The 24,305-nt window shown below is 40.5% G+C and overlaps 1 protein-coding gene, 1 long non-coding RNA gene and 1 pseudogene across 12 annotated transcripts in view; 1 reads left to right on the top strand and 2 right to left on the bottom strand.

Annotated features, from left to right (window-relative positions):
• The window catches only part of Trim12a (tripartite motif-containing 12A), a 15,666-nt gene extending 1,431 nt beyond the window's left edge, over positions 1-14,235 (bottom strand). The window contains exons 1-6 of one of the 11 annotated variants that reach the window (XM_030243081.1): positions 14,088-14,218; positions 13,162-13,319; positions 5,589-6,064; positions 4,676-4,771; positions 2,833-3,063; positions 918-940 (exon numbers count right to left, since the gene is read on the bottom strand). In XM_030243081.1, coding sequence (XP_030098941.1) covers positions 918-940; positions 2,833-3,063; positions 4,676-4,771; positions 5,589-6,008 — 770 coding nt within the window. In that variant the 5' untranslated portion in view covers positions 6,009-6,064; positions 13,162-13,319; positions 14,088-14,218. The other 10 variants (XM_030243080.1, XM_017312373.2, XM_030243082.1 and 7 more) reach the window with 10 other exon arrangements.
• Gm15133 (predicted gene 15133) lies at positions 13,708-23,515 on the top strand. The gene is made up of 7 exons (NR_040749.1): positions 13,708-13,785; positions 15,973-16,060; positions 16,305-16,404; positions 16,510-16,564; positions 17,516-17,563; positions 22,156-22,311; positions 23,209-23,515. It is a non-coding gene; the product is annotated as a predicted gene 15133 (long non-coding RNA).
• Gm17788 lies at positions 17,746-18,812 on the bottom strand (annotated as a pseudogene).
• Positions 23,516-24,305: the final 790 nt, after the last annotated feature.

Consider the following 24,305-nt stretch of genomic DNA (forward strand, 5'->3'; position numbering starts at 1 on the left):
TGAATACAATCATGTCTCCTTCAAATTACATTCAACGAAGTGTTGGGAAGGTCTTACATTCTCAGAACCATGGTGCTTGCCCTCTAAAATTAAACAGTTATTTTTCTCCCACTCTGACTGCTTGAGCTCACAAGAGATGATAAAGTAATAAATCTTAAAACAAACCATATCTAATGCCTGAAAAAAGTGTGTGGAAAGTATTCACATGAATGTTATGTGTGAGAAATATATCCAATGTCTTCAAAATGCTTAGCCAATATGGAGACTCACAAATAACATCTGATTTTTCAGGTTCTCTTGAAGAAATTCAAAACAGTTGGAAAAGATGAGGACAACAAACTAAGACTAATATATTCCCAGTGTCTCAGGAAAACCCTGGTTGCCAGCTTGGTGTGCCCTGTGGACACAAGGATACCTATCCTCCTCCTACACTCCCATAGGGTATGGGAAAAAAAAGGATAGTTGATCAAACCTGCATCAAAAAGCATTACGTGCAGAGAGTCAAGGCTGTTTTTGTAAATCTAACTATAACAACAGAGAAAGATTCAATGTCTTCTAGCCCCAGAAGAAAATAGTGTGAACATATATTGCAAACATACAAGACACATCCTATCTACCAAAAAAAAAGGACCTGTTAAATCCAGATCCACAGCCACATGCAAGCACACAGGGTGAATTACAATAGAGTTAAGAGTACCCTAATTTTTTAATCCCTAATCCAACTACTGAGCTAAACTCTTCAATTCCCACAACCCATCTCTCTACCATAGAATGTAATCTATTCTCAATAGTTGTAATATTGCTTTTTGATCAGAAACTCAGCACTTCATCTAAATTGCCCCAACCTGGGAGAAATTATGTTCGCCTTGAAAACTAAATCATTCTTACCACATAAAAAGACTGGCACCCATACATACCGTTCTATGATGTTCTCCACACCCTAGGTAGAAACAGAGAAAACAGGAATTAACACTTCTCATTAAGATAAAGGTGTTGTGGGGGGGAGAGGTTAGAATCCTCACCTCAGGTCAGGCAAACGTTATATGCCCCAGTACAGGGGAATGCAAGGGCCAAAAAATGGGAATGGGTGGGTAGGGGAGTGGGGGGTTGACTTTTGGGATAGCCTTGGAAATGTAATTGAAGAAAATACGTAATAATAAAAAAAGAAAAGAAAAGAAAAGAAAAAGAAACAGAGAAAACAGGAATTAAGTCTTCTCATTGAGATGGGGGGTAAGGGGCGGGGAGGTGATAATCCTCACAACTGAAATTCTGTGAAAGAAAAGTCATGACAATACACAAGGAGCTGATTACTGCAAGGGATAGTCTGAAAATGAGTTTATTGAGGCAGAAAACAATGACATCTAATTGAGGGGCAGACAAAGTGATGAATAAGAGAAAGATTTGTGGGAATGAGTCAGAAATAAGATATGCCTAACTCTCATGAGAGCAGACAGGAAAGGGAGGCTCTTTAAGAGCAGTGCAGGAAAAAAGAGTCAATTGGAAGTTAGGGCAATAACTGTGGTTCTTACATATGCCTCACTTCTGTTTTGCTTTTGTCTGTGACTTCTTCAGTTAGGCTTTGAGACGGCTGACTTTCTACACAGTCTACTTAAACACATCTTTTACAAGACTTTTCACACATATCTCATGGACTTCCCTTCTTAGCCGTACATTTTTTTCTCTCTCTCTCATTATTATGTCTCCTTTTAAAACTTCTGTGATGGTTTGTATATGCTTGGCCCAACAAAGTGGCACTTTTAGGAGGCTTGATCTTGTTGGAATACGGGTGGCCTTGTAGGTCTGCCACTGCGGGCATGGGCGTTAAGAACCTTGGTCTAGCTGCCTGGAAGTCAGTCTTCTCCTAACAGCCTTCAGATGAAAATGTAGAACTCTCAGTTCCTCCTGCACTACACCTGCTAGAATGCTGCTGTGCTCCCTCCCCCCTTGATGATAATGGACTGAGCCTCTGAATTTATAAGCCAGCCGCAATTAAATGTCCTTATAAGAGTGTACTGGTGTCTGTTCACAACAGTAAAATCCTGAGACAACTTCTTAAATTTCATTTTTATATTTCTTTTATAGCTAATTTTATTATATGTGTGCTTTGCCTGCATGTATGATCTGTGTACCACATGTGTGTCTGTGCCCAAAGAAGTCACAGGGTGTCATATCTCATGGAACTAGAGATGGCTGTGAACCACTGTGGGTTTTGGGAACAGAACCCAGGTGTCCTTACTATTATTAACTTACTATTTTACTTCCTTTCCTTTTTTAAAAGATTCATTTATTTTATGTATATGAGTTCTCTCTCTATATATAGCTTTAATAATGAGAGGGTGTTGGATTCCCTAGCACTGGAGTTACTTTGAGTTGCAATGTGGGTACTGGGAATGGAACCCAGGCTTGCTGGAAGAGCAGCCAATGCTCTTAATTACTGAGCTACTGCAGATGAATAAAGCCTTAGATTATCCTATGATGTACAACATCAACATCTCTTAGTAGTTCCTTTCTTTGGCAGTGACTAACTGGAATTAGTAAAAGGTACTTGAATCACACAGAGCTCTGTAGAGAGCTGGTGTCATAAATGCCCATGGATCCAATAGATCTCCTTCAAGATTTAACTTTTGTGCTGTTCTCTACAAATTCATAAAAATAAAATTCCACTCCTTCTTATTTGTGCATGCAGTGATCATTCCAGCCTCTGAAACCGAGTCAGCAAAGAGTTCAGGAAGAGCTCACTGTCATCACCAGGAAGACCACAGCAGCAGAGAGGAAGGGCAATGGCTTCCATGCCTTCTGACTCTCAGACCCTGGGACGTCCTGCAGCCTTACCTGCAGTATTTCTATGTCTGAGCACTGTAACTGATGTTCCACATCTGAGATGAAGTCTTCTAGCAACTTGCTCTGCTGAGCATGCTCACTTTCAGACTCTGCCAGGTTGTTGAGAATGTCTTCCTTCTCTTGCCTCAGCTTCTGCAATTCCTTCTTCTCCTCAGAGTCCATGATATCCCTCATTCGTTTAAACTCTGACCGAACATTCTGCACATCTTTCTGTATTTGATTCTTCAGAGATAAGAAAAGGGAGAGCCATTAAGTTTGTCAAAACTTGCTGCGTGTGAATTGTTGGTTTTGTTTTGTTTTTGCATTTGTTTGGTTTTGTTTTTTCCAGACAGGGTTTCTCTGTGTAGCCCTGCCTGTCCTGGAACTCACTCTATAGATCCCCCTGCATCTGCCTCCAGAGTACTGAGATTGGAAGCCTGCTTCATCATCTTCTTGTATGGGAATGGAGATAGGGAAAAGGAAGGGACTCTTAGGGAATCTTTGATAGCCTTTTAGTGTCTGTTAATGACATTCCAACACACAGACCTCTGGTCAGCTTTCCTCAGACCACCTAAACCAAAATGGAATACCAGGCTATGATCAACTTTCATACAGCTGTCTAAGACAGTTGTTTCTGTCTGTAATATTCCTCATTCTACTTTTTAAAAAAGACTTTATTGTTGGAAAGATAGTTCAGAAGTTAAGAGCACTGGCTACTCTTCTGGAGGTCTGAAGTTCAATTCCCAGCACCCACATGGTGACTCACAGCAACCTGTAACTCTAGTTCTAAGAGATCTGATGTCCTCTTCTGACTTCCATGGGAACCAGACACACATATGCTTAAAATAATAAATAAATGAGTATTTAAAATATTTATAATAAAAAGCACTTTAACAATATATTTATTTAAAAATGTATTTATTCTTATTTTCTCCCTCTCTCTTCTCTGCTTCTCTCTCTCTCTCTCTCTCTCTCTCTCCCTCTCTCTTTGTTTTGCCTGTTTACATCATGTCTGTCAGGAGAGGATACTGGGACCTCCAGAACTAGAATTATGGATAGTTATGAGCTACCATGTGGATGTAGGGAACCAAATTCAAGTCCTCTGCAAGAGCAAGAAGTACTCTTAACTACTGAGTCATCTTTCTATCCCTCCCCCCCCTCTCTCTCTCTCTCTCTCTGTCTTTCTTTCTTTCTTTCTTTCTTTCTTTCTTTCTTTCTTTCTTTCTTTCTTTCTCTATCTATTTATCTATCTATCTACCCATCCATCTTTCCTTCCTTCCTTCCTTCCTTCCTTCCTTCCTTCCTTCCTTCCTTCCTTCCTTCCTTCTTTCCTACCTACCTACCTACCTACCTACCAACCTACCTACCTACGTACCTACCTAGACCCGGTTTTACCTTGTAGCCATAGTTGACCTAGTACTTGCTATGTACACAAGACCAGTATTTAACTTACAGATATCTGTTTCTGCCTCCCAGATGCTGGGATTAAAGGCATAAGCCATCATACGTGCCATTACATTCTGCTTTTAACTCCCTGGCAGAAGTTAAACACTGATCACATATCCATTACCCACCCATTCCCAAGTATCTTCTTCTGTAGACTCAGTTTCAGAAGGCACCATGGAAATGACCCAGTATCCCTTCTGACCAAGCATCCTCTGTGGTGCCAGCTCCTCACAGAGCCCAGCTCAGGTGTGAAACACTGACTCTGCATCTCCAACCAGGGTAACCAGTAGGGAGGAGTATCAAGGTTTATTGGCCTCATAAACTCCCAGGAAGTAAAGACCCCAGGAGCTTCTTGCCAAGGTCCCTCTTGGGCATCAGGTTGACACCCTTAGGAAGGGTCCCTACTTGCCTCCCAGTAAGTTCTATCCTTCTGAAGGTCATCTTTCCAGTTTTCAAATTTTTTCTTATCTGCCATCAGCCTTTGCAGAACTACCTGCAGCTGCTCCTGTAAGAAAGGAATTGTAGCAGAGTCAAGCTGTGTGCTTAGTAGGACTGAAGTTCTATCCAAAGGCCAAGACCTTCTGGAAAGATAGAAAGCTAAGGATTTCTACCTTTCTTTTAAGGGATTGTGATATGAATTCTTTACATAACAATTATATATATATATATATATATATATATAGTTTTAATCTATTATGAATAAGTAGATAAGAAACTTTTGAAAAGAAGGCAAACAGGAACAAAATCAACTTGGTCTGGGAAGTTTACAGAAACCCAGGAAATGGCAACTAGAATCTAGGAGTAGAAAGAAAATAATAAGGACTAAATATCTACTCAGAAAATGATTCCCCATCTTCTTTAAAAAAGGTGGTCTCAAGCCATGCCAGGTATGTAGATATCAGAGAATAATTTGCAACTTGCAGCCATCAGTTTTCTCCTTCAGTGGTCTGGTTTCTGAGTTCAGACTCAGGCCATTATACTTGGCAACAAGCCATTAAGGTATCGCTCCCAACCCTCATCTTATTTACTTTGACACCTAAAGAATAATCAGAGCTTTTCTTGGACATAAAATCTCAACAGTATACAACAAACTGTAAAAACACTTGCTCTTGTTCTAGAGTTTGTCGCCCCTGGTAGATTCTCTTAGGATTAAGCTCAATGGATAGTCCCATTCTTTCAGGCCTCAGAAGGTAACAGGATGGAATGAAATCCCAGGTCTGGATTCCATGATGATCAGGTAACTGAATGATCACAGGAAGTAGAGATTTCCCACCTGGCACTGTTTCCTTCTATGTCTCCCACCCTCCAACCCCCCGCCTTACCTTGTACTCCTGGGCCACCTCTTCAATGAGAGCTGTTTTGTGACCACGGTGCTCCTGAGATCGCTCACAAAGCCAGCAGATGGCCATCATGTCCTTCCTACAGAAGAGCTGGAGTTTCTTTCCATGTCTTGCACAGTTAAACACTTTCTGCTCCTCTTCTGGGCTGGGCTTGAACATTTTGAGCCTCTCTACTATGTTGGCCACATTTCGATTAGGCCTCAGATTGCTAAACTGGTAACTAATTCGGCACACAGGGCAAATGAACACTTTCTTATCGCATTTGATGGATTCAAAGTACAACGTGATGCAGCCTTGGCAGAAGGTGTGACCACAATCTGCACTCACAGGTTTCACCATCAGGTTCAGACAGACAGGACAGGTCACCTCCTCCTTTAAATTCTTCATGAATTGTGAAGCCATAGTTGCTGTGATCCTGTGTATGACTGTCCTGACTCCTCGCACTTCTGCTCAGGTGCCTATGTTATTGGGATGGTGAAACGGGGGCAAGTAAGAAATGGAACATCAGTCCATTTTCTGGCTTCTTCTCCACCTCCATGAGATTACCGAACCATACAGGTAAGCTTCCCTTCCCCCACTCATCTTCCCTGTTCTCTTGAGGCTTCTGGGCCAAGCCAAGCTGCCCTAAGCAGCCTGTTAGCCCAGGGAGATCTCCATTCTCCTACCCACTCTCAGCCCACCTACATTGGACTTGATACTCCTGAGCTATAAAAAACTTCAGGTCTGCAACCATATGAACCAAGTATATCCACCAGTGTCATGCCACACCAGGACCAATGAGGTTGATCCCTGCTCCCAGTACCTACTACAAGAAGAACACCCAGGGACCAAAACCATCCAGATGGCTAAAGGCCCTTGAAAGAACACAATAAGAGCTAGGGCAATATGATACCTCCAAAGCACAGCGCACCCACTGCAGAAGACCCTGGATATCCTAACACAATTGAAACAGAAGAAAATGAATCTAAATTGAATCTTATAAAGATGATAGAGGCCTTTAAAGAGGAAATGGATAAATTCCTTAAAGAAATACAGGAACATACAATCAGAGGTGGTTTTTCGTTTGTTTGTTTGTTTGTTTGTTTTATTTTGTTTTGTTTTTTGATACAGGGTTTCTCTGGATAGCCCTGCCTGTAATGGAACTCACTCTGTAGACTTCAAACTTAGAAATCCTCCTGCCTCTGCCTCCGAAGTGCTGGGTTTAAAGCCATGCACCACCATTTCCCAGCCATATAGAGGTCTTTTAAAAGGAAACAAATAAATCTCTTAAAGACATACAGGAAAATACAATTAAACAGGTGAAGGAAATAAATACAACTGTGCAAGACCTGAAAGTCGAAATGGAAGCAATAAAGAAAATAAAAACTGAGGAAATCCTTAAAATGGCAAACCTGGGAAAGAGAACAGTAACAACAGATGCAAGCATCACCAACAGAATACAGGTGATGGAAGAAAGAAACTCAGATGTAGAAGATACAAGAGAAGAAATTGATACCTCAGTCAAAGAAATTGTTAAAGCTAAAACATTCCTGACATAAAACATCCAGGAAATCTGGGAAACCATGAAAAGACCCAAACTAAGAATAATAGCAAGAGAGTTCCAGCTCCAAGGCCCAGAAAGAACTCTCTCAACAAAATCATAGAAGAAAACTTTCCAAACCTAAAGAAAGAGATGCCTATAAACATACAAGAAGCTTACAGAATACCAATTAGATTGGAGCAGAAAACAAAATCCTCCTGGCACATAATAATCAAAACACAATATCCACAGAACAAAGAATATTAATAACAACAGGAGCATGATGTTTACTGAGAGGCTCAACCCAGTAGCTGACCCAGATAGGTACAGACACCCACAGCCAAACAGTGGATGGAGCTAGGGGACTCTTATGGAAGAATAGAAGGAAGGAATGCCAGCCCTGAAGAGGATAGGAACTCCAGAGGAAGACCAACAGAGTCAACTAACCTGGATCCTTGGGCTGAGTCTGAACCACCAACTAAAGAATATACACTGGCTGGGACCTATGCCTCCTCGCTCATATGTAGCAGATGTGCAACTTGACCTTCATGTGGGTCCTGAACAACTGGAATGGGGGCTATCTAAAAGCTGTTGTTCTATGTGCTGGGCTGCCTTGTCTGACCACAGTGGGAGAGCAAGTGTGGTGGCAAGTGGGTGTCTACAGCACACATGTGCCATGCACTGAAAAGCAGGTCTGTGGGTGGCCCAGTGGTCCATAGGTCTCTGTCTTCCTTTTCTACTACTCCATTGAGTGGTGGTAGGTGGGACTCTGTGTGCCTATGGCCCACCTGTACTTTGGGGAGAAGTGTAGGTGTTTGGACTTGTGGCATGGGGAAGCACAAGTCTATGTCTTCCTCCTCTCATGCTGCACTGCCTGGATTTGATTTGATTTGATTATTTTATGTGACAGGTTTAAAACCACTTTGGCCACCAAGCCAGGTATCAAGCTAGTAGTATGAACAAATAAATGACTGCCATCTGCTCTGCCCCTGACTGATGTAAGAACCAACACCACCAACAAGGTGTCTCTTTGCTCACTGCCAAGGGTGGTGGTGGGGACTACTCTACTTTCAGTGAGCTGTGTGGATGTTGTCTTTGGCAATGGGGCCTGTGATGTCTCTTCGTGGAAAACCACCCTCTGTCCTAGCATCAGCTTGGGCTTTTTAGGGAATCTCCCAGGACCCTGCTGGTCAACAACTCAACTGAATGAAATCCAGTCCACCAGGTGAAGCCTTGCCTGACTACAAAAGATGGCCAGTTCAGACTCTGTATCCTCTATTACTGAATCCTCACTAGGGTCATCCTTATAGATTCCAGAAAGTTTCCACATCACCCCACAAATGCCCTCTGATTCAACTGTCTCTCCCTGCATTCTCTTCCTCCATCCCTTTCCCCTAACCTGATCCGTCCTACTTCTATCCCTATCAGCCCCCTGTCCACCAGCAAATTCTCTTATTTCCCCTTCCCAGGGATATACATGCTTACCTCCTAGAACTCTCCTCTGTATCTAACCTTTCTGGGTCTCTGGATTATAGTTCAATTATCATTTACTTAACAGGCAATATCCACATATAGGTGAATATACACCGTATTTGTCTTTCTAGGTCTGTGTTACCTCACCCAGGAAGGCTTTTTTTCTAACTGCATCAATCTGCCTGCAAATTTCATGATGCCATTTTTAAAACACGCAAGTAATACCAGATTGTATGAATGTGCCACACTTTATGACAACTAGGTTGTTTCCAGTGTCTGGTTATTATAAATAAAGCTGCACTATACATAGTTGTGCAAATGTCCTTGTGGTATGGTGGAGCTTCCTTTGGGTACATGTCCAAGAGTGGTATAGCTGGGCCTTGAGGTAGATCAATTCCCAGTTTTGTGAGGAGCAGACATATTGATTTCCATAGTGGTTGTATAAGTTTAAACCAACACCATCAATGAGGGGAATTTTTCTCTTGCTTGACATCTTCACCAACATTAGCTGTCACTTTTGTTATTGATCTAACTATTCTGACAGGTATAAGATGGAATCTCAAAGTCTTTCTAATTTGCTTTTTCGTGATGGCTAAGAATGTTGAACATTTCTTTAACTGTTTCTCAGCTTTTAGAGATTTTTCTATTGAGAATTCTCTGTTTAGATCTGTGCCTGTCTTTAATTGGATTATACTTTTAATTATATTGTTAATTGGATTTGGGTTTTTGATATCTAATCTTTTGAGTTCTTTATTAAACCTTTATCAGATATGGTGTAAGTAAAATCTTTTCCCATTTTTTGTCCAATTGGTGGTGCCCTCTGCCTAACAGAAAGTTTTTAGTTTCATGAGGGAGGTCCTGTTTATTAAACTGTTGCTCTTAGTGCCTATACTATCCATATTCTATTCATAAATTTATCTCCAGTGTCAATGTACTCAATGCTAGTCCCCATTTTCCTCTTCTTTCAGGTTAGGTATATCTAGTTTTATGCTGAGGATTATATTGGATCCATTTATTAGGTGTCCATAGGTGCGTGAATATATGTCTGCATCTTCAATTCAGTTCCATTGATTAATGTATTTCTTCCTTCCTTTCTTTTTTTCTTTCTTTTTTTTTTTTTTTTTTTTTTTTTTTTTTTTTTTTTTTTTTTTTTTTTTGGTTTTTCAAGACAGGGTTTCTCTGTATAGCCCTGCTGGCTGTCCTGAAACTCACTTTGTAGATCAGGCTGGCCTCGAACTCAGAAATCCGCCTGCCTCTGCCTCCCAAGTGCTGAGACTAACGGCGTTCACCACTACCACCCGGCAATGTATTTCTTTTTAAATTTCTATAGGTCTATAATACAACTTGAAATCAGAGATGGTGATACTTCCAGCAGTTCTTTTATTGTATAGCATTGTTTTAGCTATTCTGGGTCTTTTTTTTTTCTTTTTTTTCCATATAAAGTTGAAAATTGTCCTTTCAAAGCCTGTAAAGAATTGCATTGGCATTTTGATGAGGACTGAGTTGAATCTGTAGATTCCTTTTGCTAGGATGACAATGTTTACTAGTTCATCCTACAAATCCCTAAGGATGGAAGATCTTTCCATCTTGTGATACCCTTTTCAGATTCTTCAAAGACTTGAAGTTTTTATCATACAAGTCTTTCACTTACTTGGTTAGAATTATCCCAAGTTATTTTATATTATTTGAGGCTATTATGAAGGGTTTTGTTTCCCTGACTTCCTTTTCAGTTCACTTGTCATTTATATAGAGCTCTTTTTCATTCCTGAACATATGATGGTGCTCTGCCCTGCCCTGCTACAGAGTCAGGGCCATACGTAGCTACTACATTCCTTCTCCTTGGACCTGAGTTGCTATGGTGTGTGTGAGGGTCTCAGGTCATGTTTTGTGGTAATCTCCATCTATCAGAAGCTTGGTGGTGAGGAACTCACTGAGCAGTTTACAAATGCCACAGTGGTTCATTTCACATGCTCCTGACACCACAGATCCTCTGAGAACATACCACTGGCCTCATACTTTGGGGAAAGATAAATTATCAAGCCCCTCAAAATCCTTACTACTGATGATGCTAATGACCTGCATGGCTACTGACATTGCCATAAATGACTTCACATCAGGCCACAGACACAATCAGACTTTGTAAGTACTCAGTCCTGCTTACTTAACTGTATGAAGACTCTACTGCTGTACCTAGCTAGAATCAGAGCCATCGTACCTAATTAAGTGCCACCCTTATATGGAATATATAAGTCCTTGCATATAGAATCTACCTTGAAAAGTTTAAAGGAGATAGTTGTTCCATAATGATGCAAGCATTAACACAGGGACAAACACACACACACACACACACACACACACACACACACACACACACACATACACACACACAAGCGAGAAACATCATTTTATCAATAGATTATTATCATACTCTAGTAACTGACTCCAAAGAATAGAAATCATTGATTGTATTCCAAAATAAGAATTAATGAGAAAAAAATCACAAAAATCAATAATGCAATAGGAAAGAACACTGACATTCTGGAGCTTAATAGCTCAAATGAGTGAAACTGATCCTGCAATACAGAGATTCAATCAATTAGGAGACATGATCAAGCAAAAAGTCTATCAACTTGAAATCAGCCCACTTAAAAGAATCATACAAGCTGGCCGGTGGTGGTGCACACCTTTCATCCCAGCACTTGGGAGGCAGAGGCAGGTGGATTTCTGAGTTCCAGGCCAGCCTGGTCTACAAAGTGAGTTCCAGGACACCAGGGCTACACGCAGAAACCCTGTCTTCAAAAACCAGAAAAACCAACCAACCAACCAAACAAACAAACAAAAAAGAATCATACAAACCCAATCAACTAACCAACAACAACAAAAACAAACAGTAAGACAAAAACAAATACCCTAATATACGCTACAAAGAAACAATCAAACATGGAATCCATTTGTGTTGACCAACTACTCCTGGGCATGGGGCTTGTCTTGGAGGGTCATTGATATACCCAGCAACACATCATTGGAGAAACCTGATTTTTAAATTTTAAGAGAGTAGGCATGAAATTGGGTGAGTAATAAGTAGTTGGGGAAGGGGAAAAATATAATAAAAGAATTTAAAACGTTTTTAAAAATAAAAAGATAAATAAATGAATACCATCACTCTTACAGTGTCATGTCAAAGACAGAGGTCATGACAAGAACAAAGATGATGATTTATGGGGCATTATTTAGAAAATCAGTATACTTCTTATGAGTGTTCCACAAGAAGATGAAGCAGGGGCTGGTGAGATGGCTCAGTGGGTAAGAGCACCCGACTGCTCTTCCGAAGGTCCGGAGTTCAAATCCCAGCAACCACATGGTGGCTCACAACCATCTGTAACAAGATCTGATGCCCTCTTCTGGAGTGTCTGAAGATAGCTACAGTATATGTAAATATAATAAATAAATAAATCTTAAAAAAAAAAAAAAGAAGATGAAGCAGAAAAGAAAGCAGAGAGGATGTCATTAAGGAACTGATCTTGAACTGCCACAGGACACTCCCAAAGACAGCGGCATACGCATGGAGAGCATTGTTCTGGAAGGATCATCTGAAGGGCCACAAAAGAGGTTTTAATAATGTATCAAGAATGAAATGATATGAAACATCTTTTGTAACCACAATGGTATGAAATTAGAAATCACCAAAAGAGAGATTTGGAAAAAATTTCACAAATATGGAAATTATACACCATTCTCTAAACCAATGAGCAAAGAAGAAATCAAAGGGAGGTTTTTGAAAAATGAAATGATAATGGATGGACACACCTCAGCATTCCACTCTATGCTCCAGACAGTCTAAGAGGGGAGCACACGTCTCAGCAAATTCAGCAGTCTAGATAGTCTAAGAGGGAAGCCTGCCAGGACTACATTACACAAAGAAACATTATCTCAAGTAAATAACTTAATACTTGGCCTCAGGCAAGTAGACAAAAAATAACTAAACCAAAAGTTATCAGAAGGGAAGAGAAAGCTGATGAGAAAGACCCAAGTAAAATGTAATGAACAATCAGAGCTGTTGTTCTTTGTCTCTGTCTCTGGAGGGGAGGATAACTCAAGCAAATTCAAGAATGAAAGCACTGGCTTATGAACAGGGACAAGAACCAATTGTTGAGAAAGCAAAACCCACAAAATCAACCTTGACAGGATGTCTTCTGGGCACCTAGATCAGCTTGAGCAAAGCCATGATATCCCTAATCACACATCTCTCTCTCAAACTTTTTTTTTTTAATTTGACATTTTAAACATCAAACAAAAATTTAATTTTCATTCTTTAAAGGTAGAAAGAGGCTGTTGCAGTCATGTGCTCCTGACACTACAGAGACTTGGAAGTGGGGCTGTCGGAAGAGCTGAAGACCAGTCTGGGCAACATAAAACATATCCTCTCTCCAAGAAACCTTACAAAAGTTGGCACTTTGGGGGAAATCTTCAGATGTGTCACTGGAGCATGCTCATAGTAGTTTTCCCATCTTCAAACACCCCTTCCCCTCTGCGTGGGAACTGAACCCAAAGATTGAAAAGTACCCTATCACTGAACTAAGTCACAGATGTCTTTTAAAAAAATATTCTATGAATGAGTCTTATTGAGTTGCTGATGATGGCCATCAATTTATAATCCTTCTGCTCCTGTGTATCTGGAATCTCAAGCTGGGCTGAAGTTTATATTGGTATGGAGAAAATATCTGAAGGAGAAGGAAATAGCTGAAGTTATTCCCGGGCTTGGGACTGTCAAACAGGGTCGATGACTAAATAACAGGCTCTCAGTCTTTGTTACTAAACTGAGAGAAACTCTGGTTCTCTTAGAGGAGTATTTTGCAACTTTCCTAATGCTGCAACTCTTTAGAAAACTTTCTCGTGTTGTATTGACCGCAACCATAAAACTGTGGTCTTTGCTTCCTCTTAACTATATTTTTCTACAGTTTTGAATCATAATATGAATGTATGACATGCGAGATATCTAAAGTGAAACTCCCGTGAAAAGGTCATTCAAACGGGTCTGATCCGGTAAAGAACCACAGCCCTAGAGTATGCGGAAGTACCACTTTATCACACAAAAACGCAGTAAAAAGCAGAGGCTCTGATCCAGCTTTGCTGCCTGGAAAAAGAATGACTGTCATAGACAACAAAGTTCTGGATCTCGTCGACAAGGTACGATTCAAAATTACAGATTGTGAATCGGAAGGGGGAGACTAAATCTGGACAACAGGCATCTTTAAAGTAGTTTTTTGTTGTTGTTGTTGTTGAGGAGGCACCTCCCTCAAGCTCCCCCATTTGCATTTTCAGCCAGAGGCCGGCAGCCCGTCCCCCTTTCCCTCCCCCGCTTTTACAGGATAAACTCACCCAAACAAAAGCAATGTTCTCCTTTCAAAGTCTTCAAAAATCTGCCCCCTAAAATTGCTCAGCCCTTTATCAGACGCCAGAAAGTTGTAAACCAGGGAGAATTAACTCACCAATCCAGAACTTCAAGGTATTTCCGGCTAAAATCTAGAGAAAGGAAAGTTTGAGCTCTGGAAATGAAACAGAAACCACAACTCTACAGACCAATGAGATGCCTTTGCATAAGCCTGCAGAACCCCACTGACTGAGGAAGTTACCCTCATATCAGCATTGGCTGGCTCTGGAAACTGGGGAGGAGTTATGTGCAGAGCCAGGCAGAAACACCTCACCACCCTCACAGCAGAGAGTAATGAGCTGTAGAGGGCTCACCAGCTGCCCCATGGTCTCCTCCAGATTATGTATTATGTGGCTGAACGAACAGACTTAGTCCTTTTCCAGTGCTGATATGATCCACCCATTCATTTCCTCCCTTTTAGGAGTCCCTCACCAGAATGTCTTGGAGGTTCCTATTTGGCTTAGAGGTGTATTGAACACCTATATAGTGACTCAGCACTAACGGATTAGAAGGGGGAAATCTGTAGAGCTGGGAATGAGGTTCTGTTGACATAGTGCTTGCCTATCAAGCATGAAGCACTGGGATGGTCCTCAGAAGTGTACAAAACCAGCTGTGGTGGCCCCTGTGGTCTATCTTCTTTACTCTTCTACTGCTCTGATAAATACCATGACTAGGACAAGTTACAAGTAGAGTGTTTAATTTGGCACTCACAGTTCCTATGGGTTAGAGTTCATGACCACCACAGTGGAGAGCCTGATAACAGGCAGGGAGACATGGTGCTGGAGCAGAAAGTGAGAAGTCACAACTGGAGACACAATCTTGACAGAAACCTGAGGCAGAGAGAGAATGGTGTTGGTGGTCAGAATCTATTGAATCTTGAAAGCTTACACCCATGCCATACCTTCTTCAAGAATGCCACACTCCTAATCTTTCCTGAACAGTGTCCTGATAGCTGAGAACCAAGTATTCAAAAGATCTTAGGCTTTGGGGCCATTGTTATTCAAACCGGCACAGGATGCCACTGCCTTGCAGCTGGCTGCATGAGGATCAGGAGGTCAAAGCCATCCTCAGCCATGGTGACTGACATCAGCATGGCATGGGAAACACCTGAAGCTTTCCAAAGAGAAAAGGAAGGGAGAAAGAAAGAGAAGAATAAATAAATAAATCACAAATTAATTAAAGAAAGTCAGTTGTGTGAGTGAATGTTGGAGAAGCCACCATCACCTGTCTCATCCCCTTTCCTGTTTGCCTCTCTAATTATTTCCCTACAGTCTCTGTCTTCTGAAATATGGAATGATGAGTGACAGCAGACATAACTCTGTAGTTTGAATTTATTTCACATACTTACAACTGTCTTATACTCTTCTTCCTTTCTGATAGCCTGACCCTAAATGAGCTCTAGCTCCCTTAGCCTCCCCGGTGCTGGGATCATGAACTTTTGCTGTTGTTGTTCAGTTTTGCTTTTGACTTCAGTGATTGAACCACGGTCCTTGTGGATGCTGGGCTAGTGCTCTATCCATAGCTATACACTTACCTAAATTTCATATCTTGATGAGGTCATAAGTCTCACTGTTGTTCTTGCTGTGGACACAATTGCTTACAAATAATGCTTTGATGTTCCCATTCCTCTGAAATGTTAATAGTTATGAAAAACCCTTTACCTTTTTTTTTTTTTTTTTTTGGAGGCAGATATTTACTCTATATTCAAGCCTGGGCTAGAAATCACTAAGTGTTTAGAGTGTTTAGGATAGTTTCTAATTCCTTGGAATACTAATTTGTCAAACTCTTGAGTTCAGGGACGAGAGGCAGGAGCTACCATGTCTCTGTCTTTTCTACATTTTACTTAAGGCTTTCTCTGTTTCTTCCTAAAGTCTGTCTGGGAATTAAAACTATTAAATACCCAGACTATGATCTAACTCTGCATGAATGTTCTCTCTAGGCAGAATTCCACTCTCAACTCTGCAAAGATTAGACTTTACATTTAGTCTGCCATTACCCTCTGACCTCAGTGAAAAGGATGAAGGTGACCAGGTGAGCAAAGCACTGGCCACACTTTCAGTGAGCAGTGCTACCATGTGTGTGATTCTAACTGTGTGCAATACACATTGACATTTATTTCTAACAGAGGAAAGGGATTCCCATGGAACACGATTTGAGAGGAAATATTAAACAAAAAGAATTTTGAAGATCCATTAATTTGAACATTTTTATCTTAAGTATAAATGTAGATTTATAATTTGATAAAAGTAAAAACACTTGTGAGTTTATACTCCAGGTATTCTCATTCTTCAACCAAAGCATGGCCACGGTTTTGAATGGGCTGCTGCATCCTCTGCCAGGGTGTGATGCAGCATCTGGATTCTACTTGCTTCCGTGTAAGTACTCTCTCTTGCATTTTTCACAGACACAGCTGTTCATTGCTGTTCTTTGCTGTTCTTTGCTGGTCTTTACTGGTCTTTACTGGTCTTTGTTGGTCTTAGGGTGATTGGCAGAACCTCGCCGTTTCTTCCGGAAGAAATTGCCATTGCTGATTCGGTATGGTGTTTGCAAGCAGATTGAGCTAGAACTGTTGATTTCTGTGATCTTAACAGCTGATATCCTGACAGTGCAGATAGATTCACCTCAAAGAAGTATTTCTAAAGAGGTCCACATCCTCCTGTGCCATATTAACCTTTTCTTTTCACAGTCTGGTGGATGATGGACTAGAGGGGAGGTTAAAGCACCAAAGAACCCTTATTAAAGTAGGTTTGAAAAATCTAAGCTTACAAAGGAGTCTTATTTGATACCATTTGAAATATTTCCTTCTTAACTATTTGATGAGGCGCAAGCATTGCAGCTAAACTAACCTTCTGCTAAGGCCCATTCCTTAGCGACATACTCCTACACATAATTTTCAAAACTACTAGGCCAGCTGCAGAAGAACTTTCGTTTATCTTTTATGAGTGACAGAAAGAATGTGGCTTTGGAGACCAGACAGAGTTGGGGCAGGAAGCTCCATAATGGGGTACCTTCTCAGCATACGTGAAAACCTGAATTCTGTCTCTGGCACCACAAACCAGGTCAATCTGTCAGAAAGAAATGGGGTTTGAAGACTTGAAAGAATGGGGCATAATATAATATAATGCTGCAGACTGTACTTCAGTACTTTTATATAAGAGTATACAAAGAAAACTACAATTCAGGAAAGGTTATTTGAGTTTAGAAATATAAGTAAATATGTGCTAGTAAGTATATACTAAATATTAACAGAGAGCCCCACCTGGAACTTTCTCAAGGCAGAAACATTTAGACACAATTGGCTGAAGTTTACTATAGGTTATATCTGGTAAATCATGAAAGCAAGGGACAAGGCCATATTCAGATTCAGGATACATTGTGGGCAATAGTCAGCATATGATTTCACCAGAATGGATCTGTAGCTATATTCCGACATCCAACAAGAATAAGCAACTCTTATAAATTGAATGAGAATTTTTCTCCCAACAGGCATGAAATCACATCCAAGAACAATCCAGGGAACAGAATCCATTTGAGGTAACAGTCCCTCTGCCTTTATTCCCCTTCTGGGGCCTCTGTCACAGGTCTCCAAGGCATTGTTCACCATCCTGTGGCATTCTTTTGATTGTGTTCCAACAGTGGTGGGTGGATCAGAGGTGCTACTTCTTCTAAAGGTGAAACAGCTGTTTCTTCGGGATTATGGAAAATGATGAAGTATTATTGCACTGTAAACAGAGAAAGAACTGGATCAAGGAAATGAGTCTATACTGGTTTGTATTTAGAAAGGAAAGGAAAGTCATGAAAATGGAAGGACCAAAACCAGGAAAAGTAGAAATGACACTGGAGCTCAGGCACATGAGCTACACCAGACATAGGGCACTGTATAGATATACGTGAGGATTTAAGAGGGTGGTATGCATACTGTCATTGGCATTGAACATTCAATAGGATTAAAATATGGGTTGACCGTATCAGGGAAGGAAGGGTCATAGAACCAATAGATGAAAGCTTCATAGGTAGAAATATTATAAAACGAGAGACTCCTAGCTTCCCAGTGCAGGAAAACTCCAACATGACTGAGAGGACCAGACAGAGAGAGGGCCAAGACACTGAATTGTAGGAGACAGGACACTTATCAAAGGCATATACAGGCCTATTTCCATCCCTAGAACCCGGTAGCCATATTTAGACTGATAAGTTTCATGCTGTATATCATCATCATAAAATTTGACATTAGGGAACATTTCATTCATAGAACAAAGTTGGGGTACTGCATGTGGTCCATGATATAATCCCAGGAGCCAGGCATCACTTCTACACATGTCTACTTCCAGGTATTGTTCCCCTGTGCCAATAGTTGGATATCCCAGGACAACAAAATGATAGATCTCAGAAATTTGCAAATTCCTTCTATAGGAATTTGCATGCTGCATTTGTCTTTTTCTCTTTGTTAATGACAATGTTTGCCTTTTTTTGATGTAGAGTCACATGAACTGCAGAAAAATGAGACACATTAGTTAAAAGTCACATGAAAGACAAAGCATAACCTTATTTGTAACTTAAGGAACAGAAGCTAAATGAGAAAGAGAGAAGAAACACGGAGAAGCCGTGTTTAAATCAAGCAGAGGCAGATTGCTGTGCAGAGTGGGAGAAGCAACGTGAAACCAGAGACTTAACAGAGAAATAAACTCTGGAAGACATTGAGAGGAGAGGGCTTCATGGTGCTGTGGTTTCTCCTTACCCCAGTATCACTGGACATCATGAGCCCTGAAGTGATAAAAAGTCACAGCAATAAGTACAGTGAAGGAATCAAACAATTAAAGCCTTTCTCTCTCTCCTTTAAGATTTATTTATTTATTATATGTAAGTATACTGCAGCTGTCTTCGGACTCTACAGAAGAGGGAGTCAGATCTCATTATGGATGGTTGTGAGCCACCATGTGGTCTGGAACTTGGAATATTTTATTAGGGATTATTTGGGGCTGTTTCAGTCTCAAGGTCTGACTCCTCGGATAAAATATTCACCTCCAGATCTCAAAACTTTGACCTTTAAAAAAATTTTTTTAACTAGATATTTTCTTCATTTACATTTCAAATGCTATCCTGAAAGTCCCCTATACCCTCCCCCTGACCCGCCCTGATCCCTGGCAATCCCCTGTACTGGGGCATATAATCTTCACAAGACTAAGGGCCTCTTCTCCCAATGATGGCTGACTAGGTCATCATCTTCTACATATGCAGCTAGAGACACAAGCTCTGGAGGTACTGGTTAGTTCATATTGTTGTTCCTCCTATAGAGTTGGAGACCCCTTCAGCTCTTTGAGTACTTTCTATAGGTCTTCCAGAGGGGGCGACCTTTGACCTTTGACACCACTGACTCCCTACCATTCTAGCCATAGATATCCTTGAGTTTTCCTGAGAATTCTGAGAAGAAAAAGAAGATAGACTACTAACTCCAGAGACATAACACATTCATGACCTGCCCAGTTACTTCATGTTTTCTTGTTAGAATGACAAAATTTGGAAAAGGAGACAGGAAAACACACTTAGGCTGACATAAGCTCCACATGTTAGGATGACGCCTGATGCTGACAGCTGGGATGTGACATTTTACACACAACAGAGAGGCTTTCCACAATCCTGTGACTTATGTGGTGCACCTGCCGCCACTGTTTCACTGCCGAAATATTGTGCCCACAGAGTCAAGTCTCTTTTTTAAAAAATCTAAATACAACCACAAGGGAAGTCTGGATCTCCTCTATCCCCAGGAGAAATGCACAAACACATAGGAACTATTCCAACTATATAACTCTGTGAATGTTGCAGACACAGAGGGCATACTCTAAATAAGATAAATCCACAAATTAAGCACTTCAGTGTAGATGCACAGCTAGATACAAGCCCATGGCATGGACAAAATGATGGATCCACAAGGAATCTGAAAGTACCTGTAGCTCCATTTGCTTCAACCTACTATTGAGCCTAGCTCTATAACTCCCCATAACCCAGTCTCCTAAAACAGAACCTAATCTGTTCTAAACAGTTACAAAATGTCCAGACCCCTCCTTTCTCCTCCCTCTCTTTCCTCTTCCTAGAACTTCAGAATAGCATTATATGTAAATTCTGCAAAACACATGATATTTATTCTAGTTGAATATCAAATAATTCTCACCACACAATAGGGCTATCCTTCCCTATCAGCCCAGACATACCTTCTCAGGACATTATTCACATTCTTGGGAGAAGGAGAAAACACAGTTAATATGTTCTTTTTGTTCTTACAAATCCTGGTCATACTCTTACTGGTCACAGAGACTGAAGGAAAATAAAATATTGTAACTTGTGCGTTTAGAGCCCACGGCCCCAGCCTGGGACTAAGAACAAAGCAGAACATCCCCCAGGCATGCCAGGGCAGGGCTGTTGTTAAGGCATTCCTAAGAACATCTTGACTGTAAAGATAAAAAGGTATGCAAGGACCAGCAGGTCTATATTATCTAAGTCAACACCATCTGGCCAGAATCTCTCCTCTGTCTATTGCCCCTTGGCGCCGGGTAAAGTCATACATCAACTGGTTGCTATGTGAACAAAGATAAGCCCCCAGCCCACAAGAACAAAGTCCTGATGCCCTGTGTTCTTTCTGTTAATGTTTGAATAAGCCAATAGTGTGTTGCTATGCTGAATTCCACACCCCTAAGCCCCTTACCCCATAAAAACCCCTAGCTATCAAGACTCGTGGCCAACATCCTTTATCTCCTGTGTGGGATACATGTCGTTCACGAGCTCCGTATAAACGTCCTCATGTAATTACATTAAATGGTCGTCTGTTCGTGATTCTTGGGTGCACGCCAAATCGGGAGTTGGGTGGGGGTTTCCCCACTAGGTTCTATCAAGACAAAGTCAGAAGATAATCACCTCAGTAACCCACTCTCCAAAACATGAAATAAATATGTCCCATGGTTCTTTGTTTTGACTCTTTTTTGACTTATACTACCAGGCACTACAGACCAAAGATGGAGAAACAATAGTTTGAAAGCATACATAGGTTTTGATGTACTTACTGATAAACACAAAAAACACATGACCTTTCTCCTGTTACTTGTTAGGTATCCATTATCTTACTTCTAATTCATATATAGAAGAAGCTGAATTCCAAATTATTTTAGTCATTTAAATATGAGTTGCTATATTAATATTGAGGAAGCAAAAAGGATCAGAAGCTTAGGACATTAATGTTTAAAATCAGCTAACCAGGTCTTTCCTAACCCCACCTGCCTTGTCCCTCATGTAAAGAGATATGTGTGTCTCAATTTGACTATCAAACCATTGAAACAAAGACTCCAGAGAAATGAGGATATCTTCAGAATCTCATATTCCTCTATTAAGAGGAAGAACTGGTCTCCTCAAAATATTTTGAACTGTTGTAATGACTTGTCTGACCACTTTAAAGTGTGAACTCTAACACAGATCATGGTGGGAGAATGATGGATAGGACCACACCTTGACTTGGACTACACATATGTGCATATTCTTGGCTCTCTATTTAAACATTGTTCTCACTTAGGGAGTCTGAAGATAGACAGAGGGGTTCTTAAAATCTTTGTTTTCCTTCCAAATGTGTCTCAGTTTAGTAAGCCTTCTTTAATATTTATTTGGATCTTTTATATTGGCTTATTGAGAAGAGATATCAAGACCTGACTGAGCAGGTCAACTTTGATATGTTAAGTAGACATCTCAGTTCTCCATTTGTTCAGGGTTTGAGACCTATGTCCAAATTCTTGAATGTTTGGGTTCTGCTGGATGTTGGTAGATATATGTAAAATTCTTTAGATTCTTAAAGAACTTTCCACCCCATCCCCCATCCCCAAAGTTAAGAATTTTCTGTAGCTCCTTGAGTGTGGGTGAACTTCCAATCAAGTCTATTTTCATGTTTGAATTTGGCTTGCACAGTTCTTAGGTTTGGTGTCAAAACTAATCTTATTTCATATGGGCTGCTGCTAAGCTGTATCCAGAAGACAGTGTTTTCCTTGTAGTCATCCATCACATTTGGCTCTTACACTCTTTCTGCCCCTTCTTCTGCAATGATCCCTGGGCCTTTGAGTTAGTGGTACAGTATGTATGTTCTATTTAAGGCTGGACATTCTGCAGTCTCTTGAACACTTCACCTTGCTGGTTTTGGGTTTCACTCTGTAACCCTGCTGTCCTGCAACTGACTACATAGACCAGGATGGCCTTGAACCCACATAAACTTCCTTTCCTTCTGCATCCCAAATGCTGGAATTAAAGAGGTGAGCCAGCAAATCTGAATCTAGGTTAGGAAGATTATAGTTATTTTGTTTGTTTGTTTGATTGTTTGTTTGTTTGTTTCCATACCTGAGATCCTCTCAAGCCCTGGAAACACAGGATACCACACATGGATTTATTTTATATAAAATAAATTCACAAAATCTCATATTAAAGAAATTTTTCAATGGAGCTAATTATCCTCGTTATAGCTGAATTCAGATGCTCAAAATTGTTCTCATGAAGAATGTTTTCAATATGTTCATGTATGCTGAATCATTATTATAGTAGATAAAATAGTGAAACAATCAGAGAATTAATCAGCAGATGAGTAGATAAAAATGATGTGATCAGTATATTTTAATATTTATTTAATATTAGGCATCTGAAACCAAGAAGCCTTGCCATTTGTGGTAACTTGTTTCCACTCATTGAATTTGTTATAGTCACCCGGATGAAAATAGAAAAAATCATTAAATGATATTTTTGAAATATGTGTCACGTACACATTTGATATCACAACAGTAAAGATTACAAGAGGGTTATCAGGGGCTTGAGGCAGAGAAAAATGAGCAGATTCATTAGTCAAGAGATAAATTTCATGGTTATGAAGTGTGTTAGCTGTACTTTGTATGTGAACGAGCTCATTTTAGACATAGATTCATAATTCTATCTAATATAAACATTTTCAATCATTATTAAATGAACACAATGGAAATAAATCACATAAAGGAATACGAAGAATTTCTAGAACTAGCAAGGTCTAGAAGCAGCACGGTTAACAATTTAGATGAAAGAAACAAATTCCTACAGAAATATTCATCACCAAAAATTGACTTTGGTATAAATTATTTAAAAATGTAATAGAGATCAAATACTCTACCAACTTCATACCTCCGTAGATAAAGAAGACACCTTTCATATCAGTAACTGGAAGACAGTCAAGGAAACCTCTCTGAGATCCTGCATGGAGCCCCACATACAGCTTCCTGTTCCACTGGAATCAGAGGCAGTTGGGGGAAAGTCTCAAATCATCACATGGAGAAACAACCTCTACTACTTTTAAATTCTTCTGAAGTGACTAACTTGATGGTTGGATATGTGCTTCACACATGTTCAGCATTACAGTAGAGTAATAAATAACTATGTTGTAAAGATTTCCAAGGATCAGCTTCTGCACTGCATAGTTATTAATAAACCAATAAAATGTAATTTATTTCTCTTTGACATTTTGTATGCAGCAGTTCCGCCAGCATAGTGTATTTGTTTATTATCTGACAGCATCTCACTGTATCCCTAGCTGTCTCAGAACTCTAGACCAGACTGGTCTGGAACTCACAGAGTTCCACCTGCTCCTGCCTCCTGAGTGCTGGGATTTCTTTAGGTTTTTGGCTTTCGTGTGTGTGTGTGTGTGTGTGTGTGTGTGTGTGTGTGTGTGTTTGTGTGTGTTTGTGTGTGTGTGTGTGTGTGTGTGTGAAGGGTCTTGTTGTAGAGCTGACGCAGAACTCCCTACTTTGGCCACTCTAGGTTTCAACTCCTAACAGGCCTCCTGCCTCAGCCTCCTGAGTGCTGGGGTTTCAGGCACAAGCCTACCTTAGCATACCTAGCTGTGTAACAAGCCACAAAGCCCCAAGGCTCCTAGACATTTCCTTTACACTGCCACCATCTTTGTTCTGGTTGGCAGTTCATCCCCACTAGAACCCTAGGGCTTCACTGATGCAAATGCTCTTCCTCTTACCTGCAGTTCCATTTAATTGGCCTTTTGGCCTAAAACCAACATCCTGTATTTTAAGTTTGGCTTGAAGGTTTCATGTTGCATAGTGAATGGTAGCCTAACTTGGTATGTAAACATATTGTAGCCTACTCTTGCAGCAAAGAGCCAAGTCTCTTCCAATCAGAAGGAACTATATAAGTAGTGCTGGATGTCAGCACCAATCTGGTTGTCTCTACAGTTTCCTTCTAGTGTCTTTTTCTTTTCTCTGGATGTTAACAGTTGGCC

The sequence above is a fragment of the Mus musculus genome, chromosome 7, assembly GCF_000001635.26.
Source record: "Mus musculus strain C57BL/6J chromosome 7, GRCm38.p6 C57BL/6J".
NCBI classification, from domain to species: Eukaryota; Metazoa; Chordata; class Mammalia; order Rodentia; family Muridae; genus Mus; species Mus musculus.